At 42.0% G+C, this 15673-nt stretch overlaps 1 protein-coding gene across 1 annotated transcript in view; it reads left to right on the forward strand.

Moving 5' to 3' along the window:
• dip2ba (disco-interacting protein 2 homolog Ba) overlaps nt 1-15673 on the forward strand; it is a 42743-nt gene that overhangs the window by 20023 nt on the left and 7047 nt on the right. Inside the window, 28 exon segments of the mRNA XM_051071192.1 lie at nt 667-738; nt 2144-2299; nt 2481-2606; nt 2807-3043; nt 3144-3272; nt 4101-4220; nt 5033-5230; nt 5579-5670; nt 5756-5866; nt 6701-6824; nt 7171-7280; nt 7630-7732; nt 7914-7978; nt 8087-8180; nt 8339-8458; nt 8595-8709; nt 9442-9581; nt 9745-9881; nt 10258-10338; nt 10438-10565; nt 11257-11371; nt 11632-11833; nt 12006-12025; nt 12027-12119; nt 14130-14210; nt 14411-14534; nt 14681-14802; nt 15430-15541. Of these exon segments, the coding sequence (XP_050927149.1) occupies nt 667-738; nt 2144-2299; nt 2481-2606; nt 2807-3043; nt 3144-3272; nt 4101-4220; nt 5033-5230; nt 5579-5670; nt 5756-5866; nt 6701-6824; nt 7171-7280; nt 7630-7732; nt 7914-7978; nt 8087-8180; nt 8339-8458; nt 8595-8709; nt 9442-9581; nt 9745-9881; nt 10258-10338; nt 10438-10565; nt 11257-11371; nt 11632-11833; nt 12006-12025; nt 12027-12119; nt 14130-14210; nt 14411-14534; nt 14681-14802; nt 15430-15541 (3327 nt within the window).

The following is a 15673-nucleotide window of genomic DNA, read 5'->3' on the forward strand; positions in this document are numbered from 1 at the left end:
TGTTTGCTTCACAAGCAGACGTATGTTTTTGGGGTCTCAGTTTAAGTGGACTTTGTCCTGCCTCTGCAACAACACTCTGGCAGTGGTGGGAGTGCTGCCAGTCCAAGGCCGAATGAGGAAGGGGTGGTGCTGGGTGTGCAGTGGGAAAAAGAGGGGGAGGCGGAGGAGATAAATGGTTGAGTCCCATGTGAAACTGGCTCACATGGCTTCCTCTTTGCTCTACTTACTATCCCAACTGTTCCCGATAGCCTTCAGTTTTGCCATTGTTTTGTGCCTGGCATAGTTATCTGCTGGTCGGCGTAATCATATTTGGATTTCGTGGCCAGGAGGAGGTTTTTGTCATGTTTGTTCACCGGGGCTAATGTAAGGCCAAACAATGGTGTTATCTCCTTGCCAACATGTGGAGTTCAGTAGCTTTGCCTTAAAGAGGATTATTATTATTATGACTCAACCCCTGCAAATGTATTAGCTAAAATAGGGACTGTGTGTGTGTGTGTGTGTGTGTGTGTGTGTGTGTGTGTGTGTGTGTGTGTTTGTGTTTGTGTTTGTGTTTGTCAGAGGAGAGTTGGTGTATGTACCTCATCTGGTTTATGTGTGCAGTTGTCTGGTGTTTGTGTGGTAATTATGACTAACATAACGGTGTGGTGTCGCTGTCCTCTCTCCTAGGTGACATCACGCAGAAGGGCTATGAGAAGAAGAGAGCCAAGCTGCTGGCCTCCTACATCCCCCATTTGCCAAGTAAGACCAACTCTTCTTCTGCTATTTGCTTTTCCTCATTTGACTTCTCACGCCTCCGTCTCCCTTTGCTGTGTAATTTTCACCTCCTCTTGCAGTATTCTTGGTGATGGTCACTCTGAGACATGGAAACTTTGAGTAATCGCATCAGAAGAACTCATCAAGCTGTGTTTTCATTATGCTGGAAGTTACATCTCACATGGTTCATTTTACATCTGTTTGGGGAACTTCATTAAAAAAAACAGCTTTGTTTTTGTGTTTTTAAATGTGAAGTGTGTTTTTTTTTTTTTCATTAAAGAAAGTAACTTCACTGACCCAGTGTGATTATGATTCTCTTTGTTCAAGTTGTCCAAGGGAATTTCTGGCTTTCTGTGGCACTCTAGTGGCCAAAATGGGAACTACACATATGAGAACCAAACATACAGTAACATCCAACAACTTCTCTAATAATTACACCAGTGTAGCAAATCCCCATGATAACAAAACTGCTGCGTGTGTCTGAGTTTGTGAACTTGTGGCCACAGTTTCCTTTGATTGAATAATGTCAGTTTACAAGCAGTCACAGCCATAGGGAAGTACCAGAGTTTCACTGTATCACTATGAGCCATTCACCTCTGTCTTCATTGGTTAGCTGATATGTTCAGTCAGTCAGTCAGCTGCTTCGCATAAGGGTGTGGTGTTTCCTCCAGAAAAATTGCACCACACTGACGTTGACATGAAAAAATCCTTCTTGATGTGTCACTGGAAACTCATTTAAAAAGTGCACTATTTGACTTCCCTTCCTTGTGGGTTTAACCTCGTCTTGTTTTGGCTTGAGCTGCCACATGATACGTTTTTTGTGAAGTGACTAAACACAGAGACCTGAAAATGACTAGATATCAAATTATTTTATAGTTTAATTGTATTCCTGTGGTTGTTAGTTTGCTCTGCCTACTGTTGTATTAGGGGCAGTTTGCTCTGGATGTCAAAGCAGGTACTGAGAAGCTTTAAAGCTCCAAAGGTCACCTTCTCCTGCTCTGTCGCCTGTCCCCTCAGGCCTTCTCATCCCTCCAAACTATCATCTCCACAGGAACTCTGTTGCTCCAGCCCTCTGGGAGGAGAAGATAATCGACTAAAAATATATTTGCTTGAATCTAACCTAGTTTCATGCACTCCGTTAACAGTACAAGTTGCATCAGTCACGTATATGTCCTTATTTCACTTCATGTTCAGAGGCTCTGTAGTGAGGCTATATTTAGGGAACTTCTCGCTCGGAGTATCATATAATATTCATGCCCACATGTAGCTGTAATGGTATTTTGTAAAGCAAGAGTGTGCTCCTTTGTGTGCAACTTTCTGAAAGCTTGTTTTTGTTTGTTTTTTGTTAATGCTATCCTACATGTGTTTTGATCTGCTTTTGTTCCTGTAGATGTGGGTCTGTCTCTGCCAGATGTACAGCTTTCCCCAGGCCACAGTGCGGACCCCAGCCCAAGTCCTGAGGCCCCGGGCCCCTCCACCTCTTCAGCCTCCAGACACCACCGTGCACACCGCAGTGGAGGGGCCAGAGATGAGCGCTACAGATCAGGTACACAACATGTTAGACATAAAAAAAGGCACTTTTAAACATACCACAAAACACCTTAAATAAACTCTGACCAGCGGTAGTAAAATTAGCAGTTTAGCAGTAGTAATTAGCAGTAGTCAGTTTACTCTTTAATACATTTTTTCTTGTTTGTCTCACTCTGTTTATTTACTGTTGTATGTAGACATCCACACGGAGGCTGTGCAGGCAGCACTGGCCAAACACAAAGAAGAGAAGATGGCGCTACCCATGCCAACCAAGAGACGCTCAGCCTTTGTCCAGTCTCCCATAGATACCTGCACACCTCCAGGTAAACTACATTTATCACGCTCAGTGGGCAGCTGGTTTGTGTTAATGATTGTGGGACCTGTTTATCAGCCAAAGACCTGGCTTTGGTCCCTCTGCACATCAAGTGTCCACACTACTGAGGTGCCCTAGAGCAAGACTCTGTGTTCCTACCATCTACAAGGCAAAAATCATAAATATGTTCTGCTTTCTCTTTTCCTTCAGACACATCTTCTGCATCAGAGGATGAGGGCTCACTGCGCAGAAAGGCGGCTCTCAGCGCAGTGCTGGCTCAGAGCCTGCAGAGCCCCGATTACTGGATCAACCGTTCCGTCCAAAGCTCCTCCACATCCTCGTCTGCTTCCTCCACCCTCTCCCATGGAGAGCCCAAGACCCAACCACAGCCCCAGCTTCAGCCAGCTGCCTCCGTGTTGGCCGACGTACTCGCCCACACACGCATAGGTAAACTTCAACGATACATAGCCCCAGTATTGACACCATATGTAACAATGTTTGTTGGCTGTTGTTCTCCTTAGGACGCACATTTTCTTTTCTCCTCCAGAAAACAGTGTCCCCCCAGATGTGACAACCTCCACTCCCCAGGAGAGAGGGTCCAGGGTGGACCTGCCTCCGGCGGTCAGGGGCATGAGCCGTGGACAAAGCCGCTCCAGCATGCTGGATACTGCTGACGGTACACACACACACACACACACAAGCCATAATGTCTATAAATTTCTCTGATATATTTGGGTATAAGGTTCTTTTAACTGAGAAGTGGAGAATAATCTGTAATTTTCCGTTCCTCAAATATGTGGAACTTGGATGATGTCATCTGGTTTCTGATTCAGATCGGAAGGTTAAACCATTTGCATGTTCGAATCTAATCATGACAGTTGTTGAGTGATATTTTCTGTTTTGCACTGACTGTATGACTCACAGCATTGCAGTGCCAAAGCTGATTGGAGAGTGTTCAACTCAATAAACGATCTGCCCGTGTTCATTCAGAGTCACCTTCAACGTCATCCTCATTTCACTGTGTGGTGAATGCCGCTAATGACAGATATTTTGTGTTCTTTCTTTTGGGTCCATTAATCCTGTCCCTGTCTTGCCTTTCATTTAAAAAAGGAAAAAGAAAAGGTAATATAAATCGAAATCGGGGAAGGGGAGGGATGCTGAAGAGGCCCAACTCAGCTTGCTTTCCAGCCTGGTGTTTGTCTCTCTGTCTTCATGTTTGTCTCGTGTTGTAGGTCTAGATGTAGAGAACCTCCTATATTTGGTTTCCCTGATGATCGTCCAATCTGTGTCTCTTCAAGCACAAATTTCCCTTTCGAATCCTTCCTGCTGCTGATTCTGATCCTGACTGTGTGCTAGTGCATAGGGTTCTGCCTGTGACTGAGAGTGTGTGTGATAGTGTAGAAATTTGTGTTAGAATAGACTTGCATGTGTGGGTGTATGGTGTGTTTTTTGGTTGCTTGTTTGCATATGTTTTTGACGGTAGCTGTTCTTGGTGTTTTTCCAGGCGTGCCTGTCAACAGCAGGGTGTCCACTAAGATCCAGCAGCTGTTGAACACACTCAAACGGCCCAAAAGACCACCACTCAGCGAATTCTTCCTGGATGACTCTGAGGAGATTGTAGAAGGTGAGACGCATACTGTGCACATACATTCAAGTTCCCCCAGAAATATTCACATGTATATACCTTTACTTATTATTTTTATTATTTTATTTAAGGAGGGACAGTGCACATTAATTAAGATGAGCACTTGGGTACATCATTAATATGTGGTTTATCCATAAGGGGTCATTTTTATCTGCAGTCCCTGGCAGGTTGATGGCATATGAAAAAAAAACATTAACAGAAAATGTACAAAAGCACATGAGCACATACAAACAGTAAATATAATAATATGGTACCATATAATAACCATTTATATGGTACAAAATCAACCATACCATTTAACTACCATATAATAATATGGTAGTTAAAAAATTGTATATTCATATATTATCATGCAAGAATTTCACCATCCCATATAGTCCATTCACCAATATTTCACCATTTGTTGGATGACTTGCTTCATTCATACTGACTATGGGTGGTATTTTTTGCAGCTTTTGTGTCAGATTTTTCTAATTACTTACACAGATAATAACATAGCCAACATAAGTAGGATATGTCAGTTAAATAGAATTAAAGGGAATGCAACAGAAAAAAATGGCCAAAATGAACTGTTGCTAAACCACACTGGTCAAGAATGACATGGAAATCTTCTTGGCTGTTGACTGGTTGATGATGAGCTTATTCATTGTTTGTGTGGTTACTCTGTTCAATTGGAAATTACCCAGATTCTTGTGTCATAGCAGTTATGTTGATCGCAGTGTTATTGCCAGGTTACACCCTTATTCATTGTCTCTAAACATCTACTTATCTGTGTCTCTTTTAATGGCCAGTTCCCCAGCCGGACCCCAACACCCCAAAACCCGAGGGACGTCAAATCATCCCGGTGAAGGGGGAGCCCCTTGGAGTGGTCAGTAATTGGCCTCCTGCCCTTCAGGCTGCTCTGGCCCGCTGGGGGGCCACCCAGGCCAAGAGTCCTGCCCTCACTGCTCTGGATATTACTGGCAAACCCCTCTACACACTCACATATGGTGAGCAGGGCCTCAACTCGTATGGATGTTAATGTAGACAGTAAACAGCAAAGGTTTTTGTTAAATTTCTCAGTTTCTAAAGCCCAAACTAAGCTGTTCAACAATACTGAGTCCATCAAATGTAAATGTGAGATATATATTTCGTATATGAACTGGTTCAGCTGAATAAATATTTGTTGGCCTGAGAAGAAAAACACCTACAGTACATTTCCTCCCATGTGGAGCTACAGTGGGTTGTGGAGTTGAACTATCCTTGATCAGTTATGCAACATAAATACATGGTAAATAAAAACCAAACAGGACACTTTAAAATCACGACTCACTTATATTCACTTATATTCTCCACAGGAAAACTATGGAGTCGCAGTCTGAAGCTGGCCTATACACTGCTGAATAAACTGGGCACCAAGACGGAGCCTGTCCTACAACCTGGAGATCGGGTAAGAGTCTGTCAGGCACCACTCAGTATGGAAAGTATGAAAGAACATGACAAAGGAAAATATGTTTCTTTTTCCTGTTTTGCAGGTGGCCCTGGTGTATCCCAATAGTGACCCTGGCATGTTCTGGGTGGCTTTCTATGGCTGCTTGTTAGCTGAGGTCATCCCTGTGCCCATTGAGGTACCACTGTCACGACAGGTAAAGATGCTGCTGTTGTCAAGTGAATTCCTCTGTGGTGGTCACTGAGAAATACAAAATCAGATGTAATTCTTTGTTGTTAAATGAAATACCATAGATGGATCCAACCAAACATTCAGTCACATTCATACAATGTTCCAAAAGCACTTAGTGTCACTCATCACAGAGGCTCATACATTTTTGTGAGTCAGTCTGAGTTATCTTGGATTTTGTGGCACTTACTGAAAGGCAAACTAGGTCAATTGTAACTGAGCAGCTATTTTATTTATTAGATACTTTATAAAAGCACTAAGCCATGTAATGCCATATATCTAAGAGCTGCTATGATTAGTCGATAAAGTCAATCAGTTCCTCGTCAGAAGAGTAATCGGCAGCCATTTTGATCATTTAGAACTCAAGCAGAAATGCAAAAAATGCTGTTATCAGCTTGTCCAATATTAAGATTTTCTACTCTTTGTCTTTTTATATTTTAGTAAACTGAATAGCTTTTGGTTTTAGATTGTTGGACAAGACATTTGAAACCTTCATCTTGGACTCTGGGAAACTTTTTCCTTATTTTGTGACATTTTATAAACAATTAATTGAGAATGTAATCGGCAGCTTAATTGGTAATGAAAATATTAATTAGCTGCAGAACAAATGTAAATTCCTCTAATAATCACAGTGTATATTGTCTGTATAGTACCTCATTACTCACATGTCCACAGAGACATTATGGATTTATTATATGACCAAGTTATTGACAGCAGGATTGTACGCATGGTTTTAATTGTCACAGTTTTGTCTACATCCCCTGTGTGTCATAAGTCTCTTCACCCTTGTCTCTCTCTGCAGGATGCAGGTAGCCAGCAGATTGGGTTCCTGTTGGGCAGCTGTGGTGTTAGTCTGGCGCTGACCAGCGAGGTGTGTCTCAAAGGGCTGCCCAAGACGCCAAACGGAGAGATCATCCAGTTCAAAGGTCAGCTGGCCTGAACGGCACCATTGCCAATGCTGCTGGTTCAGCACGGAGTCATCTCAGTCCTAGCCTCTTTGGGAGCCATTAGATAGACTCATTAAAGGGAATATACAGTGTGATTTTCAGAGGCCAATTTAGGGGCAGAACGTGTGAGTGGGTGACTGTGTAATCACTCTGCTTGTATTGGCTGCTCACCTTTTGGCCTTGAAACCTGGAGCTTGCAGGGTCAACATTGTCAATTTTGGGTGGCTCCAAATTAGTGTGTCTAAACACATGTTTCTGTTTTTTCTTTGCGTCAGCTAAAATGATCTTGTATGTTTCTTTGTGTTGCTGTGATTATGTTCATCAGGATGGCCAAGAATGAAATGGGTGGTGACAGACACCAAGTACCTGACCAAACCCTCCAAAGACTGGCAGCCTCACATCCCCACCGCCAACACAGACACCGCCTACATAGAAGTACTCATTTAATATTTAAGTAGTTTTATCATTTGTATTGTGGTTTTGATGATTTTTTTTTTTATTTTACTGACCAGTGATGCATTACAGAAAGATGTCTTTCCTATTTACATTATACAGCTATCTGTTAATCTTCTGAACCCTCTGACAGCACATGACCTTTTAAAATTTGACTCACTGGGTGGCTGCGTCTTTCCTGTCATTACTGCAAAGTGTGAAACATCCTGTAAAAGAAACTTCTAACATAATGTTTGAATTCAATGTGCTTAAGCCAATTATTGGTTTGTTTCCATGTTGCTTGTGTTTTCATTAAACTTTGTTTGTGTTTGTTTTTGTGTCTCCACCAAAGTACAAAGCAAGTAAGGAGGGAACAGTGATGGGAGTTGCTGTGTCCAAGATCTCCATGCTGACTCACTGTCAAGCCCTGACCCAGGCCTGTAACTACTGTGAAGGTCAGAGCTCAGCACTTTATGCAACATAGATGTCTCTTTCTCTCTCTGTCCCATAATTAATTTTCAGTCTCCCGCTCAGAGAGAGGCAGAAACACATGGCATGAAAACCTCAGAGAAGATTAGGATTCAGATCAGTTAGCTAATGATTTCATATATCTTGTTTTTATGTTATCTGTTTCAGGAGAGACACTGGTCAATGTGTTGGACTGCAAGAAGGACATGGGCCTGTGGCATGGCGTCTTAACGGTGAGATTGAATGCAACAATTTGTATTTTATATTCAGACCGACTGATACTCCTAACTTTGATATGAAGCACAGTATCACATTAATAGTATGTGTATTTTTCCACACAGAGTGTCATGAACAGAATCCACACCATCACAGTGCCATATGCAGTCATGAAAGCCTGTCCTATGTCCTGGGTGCAGAGGGTCCACATTCACAAAGGTGCAGTTGATATCCAGTCTTACTTTTATTGTCCATATTTGTGTAATAAAGGAGAAACAGTATAGCAATTTCAAAATGTATACGTAAGGGATGAGACAATCTGTAAGTGCTGTATGTAACTGTACCTTATATAACGTGTCCTCCTTACCTTTTCACAGCACGTGTGGCCTTGGTGAAGTGCCGTGACCTCCACTGGGCCATGATGGCCCACAAGGACCAGAGAGACACCAACTTGTCCTCCATACGTATGCTTATTGTGGCTGATGGAGCAAACCCATGTGAGCTGCTTCTCCTGCACACACACACAGTCCCTTTGTAATAAATAACCATTACGTACAGCCTTGTGGTTGGGTTGTAAATCTGGACTATTTTTGCCCTTTTATGGTAATGTTTTCATCCGTTGTTTGTTCCCAGGGTCTGTGTCGTCATGTGATGCCTTCCTGAATGTGTTCCAGTCTCATGGTCTGAAGCCTGAGGTCATTTGTCCATGTGCCACCTCTCCTGAGGCCTTAACTGTGGCTATACGCAGGTACAACATCAGTACACTCACATGACCCTGGAGGAGGCAATCTAATATGTAGTTCTGCTTGCAAACAGGAAGACTTACTTTGCATATAATGCTTACCATAATAACAAGTCACTTCAGTGTTAAAATTGTGGGGTTTTTTTGTTTTTTTTTAATTGTTTGTTGTCTAACTCACCACCCACAAGTCTAGGAAGGAAAGACTATAATAAGAACAAATAAACTTAAACAGGGTGTGTTGTGGTTTTAACACCAGCTGGCATGACTTTTGAGCTTACACAACTGGTCACAAGTCACGTCTCCACTCAACATCACACATTTCTAAGTTGTTCAAAAAATAATTACGCTGCCTTAAGGGCAAATCAGTCCAGTTAGAAGGATTATTTAGAATAAAATGTAATTTTCTTAAAATGCTGTGAAATGCTGTGGTTTTTTCTGTCAACATGAACATGACACATGGCAAAATTTCGAAACCGCAGCACTTTGAGCCCGAGACTTCTTCTCAACAAGATGTCACCTCTCTGTCGCCTTTCTGTCTGGCTTGTTTTCTTCTGACGCTATCACTTCTCTGTTTAAGTTCAGGTTTTAATGTCATCTATAAAGAGAAAAGAGGAATCTATACAGACAAGTTCTTGTACCCTACCACTCTTAATTTAAAACACAGGAAAACCAAAGTTTATAATATGAAGTATAAAAAAATGACATACAGTAAATGCACTATTTTTGTCTTCTCTGCAGGCCTGGTGCACGAGGAGCTCCACTGCCAGCCAGAGCCATCCTGTCCATGGGTGGGCTGAGCCACGGCGTGATCAGGGTGAACACAGAGGACAAAAACTCTGCTCTCACTGTTCAGGATGTGGGCCACATTATGCCTGGAGGTTAGCAACTGCATTTGGTTTTAATTGGTACTACTTAAGTGCAGCAGCTGCCACATTTACTGTGCAGCATGACTTTAACTTAGTCTACTCACTGCCTCCTACAGCATCAGAATGCCAGTTCCTGTGTAACGTTAATGCTGTGAACTCTTTTTGTGTGTTTCAGCTCTGATGTGCATTGTGAAACCAGATGGGCCTCCTCAGCTGTGCAAGACAGATGAAATAGGAGAGATTGTGATCAACTCTCGGGCTGGAGGCACCATGTATTACGGCCTGCCTGGTGTCACCAAGAACACATTTGAGGTTTGTCATAGTCTAAAAGCCGTGTCTCATAACTGCCTCTATGTCCCCTCATCCCTGCACAAAGCAAGCTGGTTTAGAAAATGGATGGATGGAAGACTGAGTCAAATGATCCACTAGATGGCGCTACATACATCATGCAGTAGTATTCACTCTCACCTTTACTGATATGAGGCTTTGTAAGACTATTCCCACATCCTCCCAATTATTCTCACAAACCCTTTAGTGTGTTCCTATTTGATACCATTTTTTTGACTTTTAATCATTGTTGACAATAAACCAGCCATAAACTACATTAACTGCAGTATCTCACAGTTCTTTTGTATACTCCTGAAATATAACGTCAGGCTGAGTTTTACTTACTGTACCTAATCTTTAGGTGATCCCTGTCAACCAAGCTGGAACACCCATTGGAGAAATCACTTTTACCCGAACTGGTCTGCTGGGATTTGTAGGACCGGTAAGGCACGCATACACAAAACATAATGAGCATTACTGTGTGCAATTGAGGAGGTGAGGCTTGTGTTTCCTTGCTGAGTTAAATCTGTCTACTCCACAGGGGAGTCTGGTGTTTGTTGTGGGGAAGATTGAAGGGCTGCTGATGGTGAGCGGGCGACGCCACAACGCCGACGACCTGGTGGCCACAGCGCTCGCAGTGGAGCCTGTCAAAACCGTTTACAGGGGGAGGTGAGAGACTTGACTGCTTCTTGTGAGCACACAGTGTGTGTCTGTGTGTGCACAGTTTCACCTCATAAGAGTGGGCACATGAATGCACACTGTGGAGGACCCTTCCAACAATAAATGTACCCATACAAGCAACAATAATTTTGCAGTATATCATTGTTAAGTAAGATGAATAGCTCCAGGATACCTCCCTGTAACTGAATAATCCCTTTATCAGGGTCTTTCCAGGTCTTGGACAAGTGTCAGTTTTGAAATAACAAACAAAATTTAAATTAGCAAACCATCAGTTCTCTGCTGCTTAACTGGATCTAGGCATGGATGGAATATGAGACAATTGGTGGTTGTTTTGCGACTCTTTGTGGTCATTTTGTATCTCTTGGGGATAATTTGGCCTCTCTTATCTGAGCTCTGTGACTATCAAACAAGAAATATAAACAGTTAATTCCTACAAGGGCTCAGGAGACCCCTTAATAAATAATTGTAGGTTTTGTCATTTGTTTTCCGTCATTATTCAACCAGTATGGCTGCGTAAAAGGTATTAATAGCATTGTTTGTGGTTTTAAAAAGTTCATAAAAACTCTTACATTTTATGTGGTGAACACTGCAGAAACCCTGATTTTAGCACCGTACAATCCATGTCAGTGTGTTAGTCTAATGAATGTGTCTGTTCACTCCTCTGTCATCGCCCATGCAGGATTGCTGTGTTCTCAGTGACAGTGTTTTATGATGAGAGGATAGTGATTGTGGCAGAGCAGAGGCCAGATGCCAGTGAGGAGGACAGCTTCCAGTGGATGAGTCGAGTACTGCAGGTAAATCATGCATCTACTCGTGTCTCCCTTAAAGCTAACACACTTTTTGTATATGCAATGGTATTTTTATTTTTTGTGATTATTTAGGTATATTCATTAAGTATTTCACTTCTTATGCTCTAGTAACCATCCTTCCTTCCTTGAAAATGTCATATTTCAAAACCACGATAGATTGAATAAAAGTACTCGTGTCACTCACCAGAATTTTCTCATAAGGATATATTATGACACCGTATCACATTATCATATTCCCTGCACAGGCCATCGACAGTATCCATCAGGTTGGTCTGTACTGTCTCGCGCTCGTCCCAGCCAACACCCTCCCCAAGACGCCACTCGGAGGCATTCACATCTGCGAAACCAAGCAGAACTTTTTGGAAGGAAACCTGCACCCCTGTAATATCCTCATGTGCCCTCACACCTGCGTTACTAACCTGCCCAAGCCACGACAGAAACAGCCAGGTAGGTCACCTAAGACTATACCTACTGGTGTTTATATTATAATAATAATCACAGCAAGGAGAGAGTATCTGAAATATTGTCACGATTTGTGTCATTTGAATCATTATTTAGTTTATTACATTCAAAAGTATGTCACTGTATAGATAACGCTGATTGTTTCTGATTTGTTCAGTGGATGTCGGCCCAGCTTCCTATGCTGGTCGGCAACTTGGTGGCGGGGAAACGGATCGCTCAGGCTACAGGCAGAGAGCTGGGTGTGGTGGAGGACCAGGATCTGATCCGAAAGGTACTGAAGCCAAATCACCACACTGACCCTAGAATAATTATTAGACTCTTAATAATGGACGTAGCATCTTTCAGCATGATGTCAGGAAAACAGATCAACAGTTTAATTTGTAAGATGTGAATTGTTGATTTCTAAAACGGTGAATGTTTGTAACTCTAACATTAACACCTGGACAGTGAGACAAAATTTATATTAATAATTAAGTCCTGTGTTTCTTAGTCCCTGTGTATTACACACTATACTAGAGCTGCAATGAAAGAAAATTAATCTACAACTATTTTGATAATTGATTAATCACCTAAGTAATTTATCAAACAAACACATGTTCCTGCTTCTCAGATGGAATTATTTATGGAATAATCATCTGGTGCAGCTCTTCACTATATAAAACATAAACCTATTCAAATTAAACTGATGTATAAAATGGAAATGCTCTGAATGGATGCTGATGCCTTACTCTAAATCTCTATTGTTGTTCTGCCTTTACTTTGCTTGGGTTGGGCTTTAGCTCTGTATGTGGCCCACCATGATGGTAAGGCTCTAGTCTGGCCCCCCACTTGTCTTTGCTTCTGCTGCTTCTGTCAGTCAGATGTGCTTTTGCAGCCATGACAGCCTGACAGCCACCAGCAACAGCTTTGGCCCGACGCACAGAGATGACTGTCCGGGCTGACTCCTTTGCCAGCAGGGGTCTGCACACTTAAATTAATATAATACAAGTAAAGTAAAAGGACGTTCTCTATTTATGAATGTCTCATAACAGACTCTCACTGCCATCACCTTTTAAAAGGGGAGTTGGCCAGCAGCCTACTAGCTTTGCCAAACCAAAAGCTCTGCAGTGAATTAAATGACATTCATCAACTGTAAGTGAATGAAAGTATTTTCTTTCACAAAAATCTGTGCAGACTTATATTACTTTATGGAGGTGATTCAGACTTCAGGAAATTATTATAAACTCCTAGAATACACTCCTAAAAACATGTAATTATATACTGTTATGCACTTTGTTAGTATCTTGTTATTAGTACTAATAAGGAACATTTTTGTGTGCACCTCTGCTCGCTGTGTTCACTGTGATGCTCCCATGTGTAGCATGGCTTGATGAGTGGTCAGGGCAGCTGGTCTCTGCATGATGTGACTCCTGATTCATTGTTGACCCTTTATCCACAACCTGTCTGATTGAGAGAGTGGCTGGCACAAAGGACAACTCCAGCAAGTGATTTTGATATGGCCAGCAATGTCACACTGCTGTAAATTATGTATTTTTTTGTGTCTGGAGAACGTCATGGTCTTAACTTTTATTTGTTTATTTATTTTTTTAATGTCCTGCCTAATGTTTACTTGACCTCTGCCTCTATAGGACTTCGTTGCTTTCACGTCCTGTACCGTTCTGTCCTGTGCGCTGGCTAGTTCCTCAGCTTATTAACACTACTGAGCGAGACTAATAATGATTTTAATATTGCTTTAATTATTAAAAATAGTCTGTGGATTGACCGCGTGAAGCCACGTAAATTAAGAGATGATACACTGAGGCACTAATGTAGCATGGAAACTTGTTTTTCAAAGCTTCTCAAAGTTGTCATGACCCTGTCATTGAAAGGCCCATAGCTCGTTAGTTTTTGACAGTGGCTCCAATTTGCCTCCAACCAGGTGCAGATGGTCCCAGCACGAGCCTACTCTTGGCAAAAAAAATATTCTCTGGACACTCCTGTACTCCTGCTGTGTGCTTGTGTGAGAGGTCAAAATCGTCACTGAATAGCATATTACTGGTGCACTTTAAAATGTTTGCTTCTTCCTGTTCCCCCAAAGTCTGTCTGAAATGGATAAATGTATCTGTTGTCACTGAGAGAACGGTTTTCAGATCAGCTTTTATGTGGTTCTATCTTTTGATTTTTATATATGGATTATCATTTGATTGCACCTGTGTGGGATTTTTAATTGTGCTATAAATGTATTCATTGAGTTCATCCTTGATGTTAATGTAATGACACGTTCCTCTTTGTGCCTTTTCAGCACCAGTTCTTGTCTGAAGCTCTGCAATGGAGAGCCCAAACCGACCCAGACCATGTCCTGTATGTGCTGCTCAATGCCAAGGTAGATTAAACACACACGCATATGGACACACACTTGTGTCAGACACAGTTAAAAGTAGTAGACTCAATGCATCAGATAAATATATTGACACAAATAATTCATAATTATCTTTCTTTTATCCTGGAAATGGTGTCAGGATACCATGGTGTTCCATTTTGTTGGTTGTGCGTTGAGCTGAACTTCCTCTGTTTTTTCTGTAGGGGGTGGCAGTGTGCACAGCCACTTGTGCTCAGCTACACAAGAGAGCAGAGAAAATCACAGCAACCTTAATGGAGAGAGGAGGCCTCAACACAGGAGACAACGTGGTGCTGCTTTATCCCCCAGGTAACCACACACATACACTCATCCCTCATCATTGTAGACTGTCATCTTTCCATATTTTCTCATGTGACATACAGTGAAGAGGCACCACTGTTTAATATGCCTGAGTTTTATCTCACAAGGTTCCTGTCTGTCTTTTACTTCTCCAGGTATTGACCTGATCGCTGCCTTCTATGGTTGCCTGTACGCGGGGGTCATCCCTGTGACAGTGAGGCCTCCTCACCCACAGAACCTGGCTGCTACTCTCCCCACTGTCCGCATGATCATCGACGTGAGTACACGCCACCTGGAATCATGAACATCAAGTGTTTGATAATTTTTTTCTGTTACAAAGCTTTTTTTTTATATCAAACATTACCAAAATAATTAGTGTAGAATTATTCAAGTATAACAAGTCTTACCCTGGCTTCTTCTCCCATTTACCATGCAAGCATTTAGTCATGCAAGTAAAGCATGAATCATCACATCTTGAGGCATATTTTAGTTTTACTGAACCATGCAGTGTCTACCTACAACAAAAACTACGACTAGCCAGAGAACATTATATCATAGGTTTGATTTGTCAGTATTAGATCCCTTTCAAGCACCAACACATGTATCTTATACGTTAAAAGGAATATGAATCTTCTACTTTTTCATGCACCACCTCATCGAGCTGTTATAAATATTGAAGTGCCCTTAAGAAAGTAACTGACCCCCATAACTGATTTCCCTGGAGGGAAGAAAATAAAATTGAATTTTACCTCAGGGATCAATAAAGTATAACAATAATTAAATACCCTTTATTTGAGTAACACCTTGAATGGAGGATTTTTTTTTTTTTACCAGAGGTCACTCTTAAGGCATGGTACTTTGTGTTCTTCTCTAAACTTATCTGTGTGTTTACTGTGTGTCACAGGTGAGCAAAGCAGCCTGCATCCTCACCACTCAGCCTCTCATGAGGATCCTCAGGTCCAGGGAGGCTGCTGCCAGCGTCAACGTCAAGACATGGCCCACAATCATTGACACAGGTGCGGGACTCAAATTAGAGTATCTTAGAGGAATTAGGCATGATGTGACTGTCCTGCCTTTATGACACAGCACTTGGATGCTCACAGATTGAGCACAAAAACTTTGTTCCTCTTTTGGCCACAAGGGGTCCT

The sequence above is a fragment of the Lates calcarifer genome, linkage group LG6 (genome assembly GCF_001640805.2).
Source record: "Lates calcarifer isolate ASB-BC8 linkage group LG6, TLL_Latcal_v3, whole genome shotgun sequence".
In the NCBI taxonomy this organism is placed as follows: Eukaryota; Metazoa; Chordata; class Actinopteri; family Centropomidae; genus Lates; species Lates calcarifer.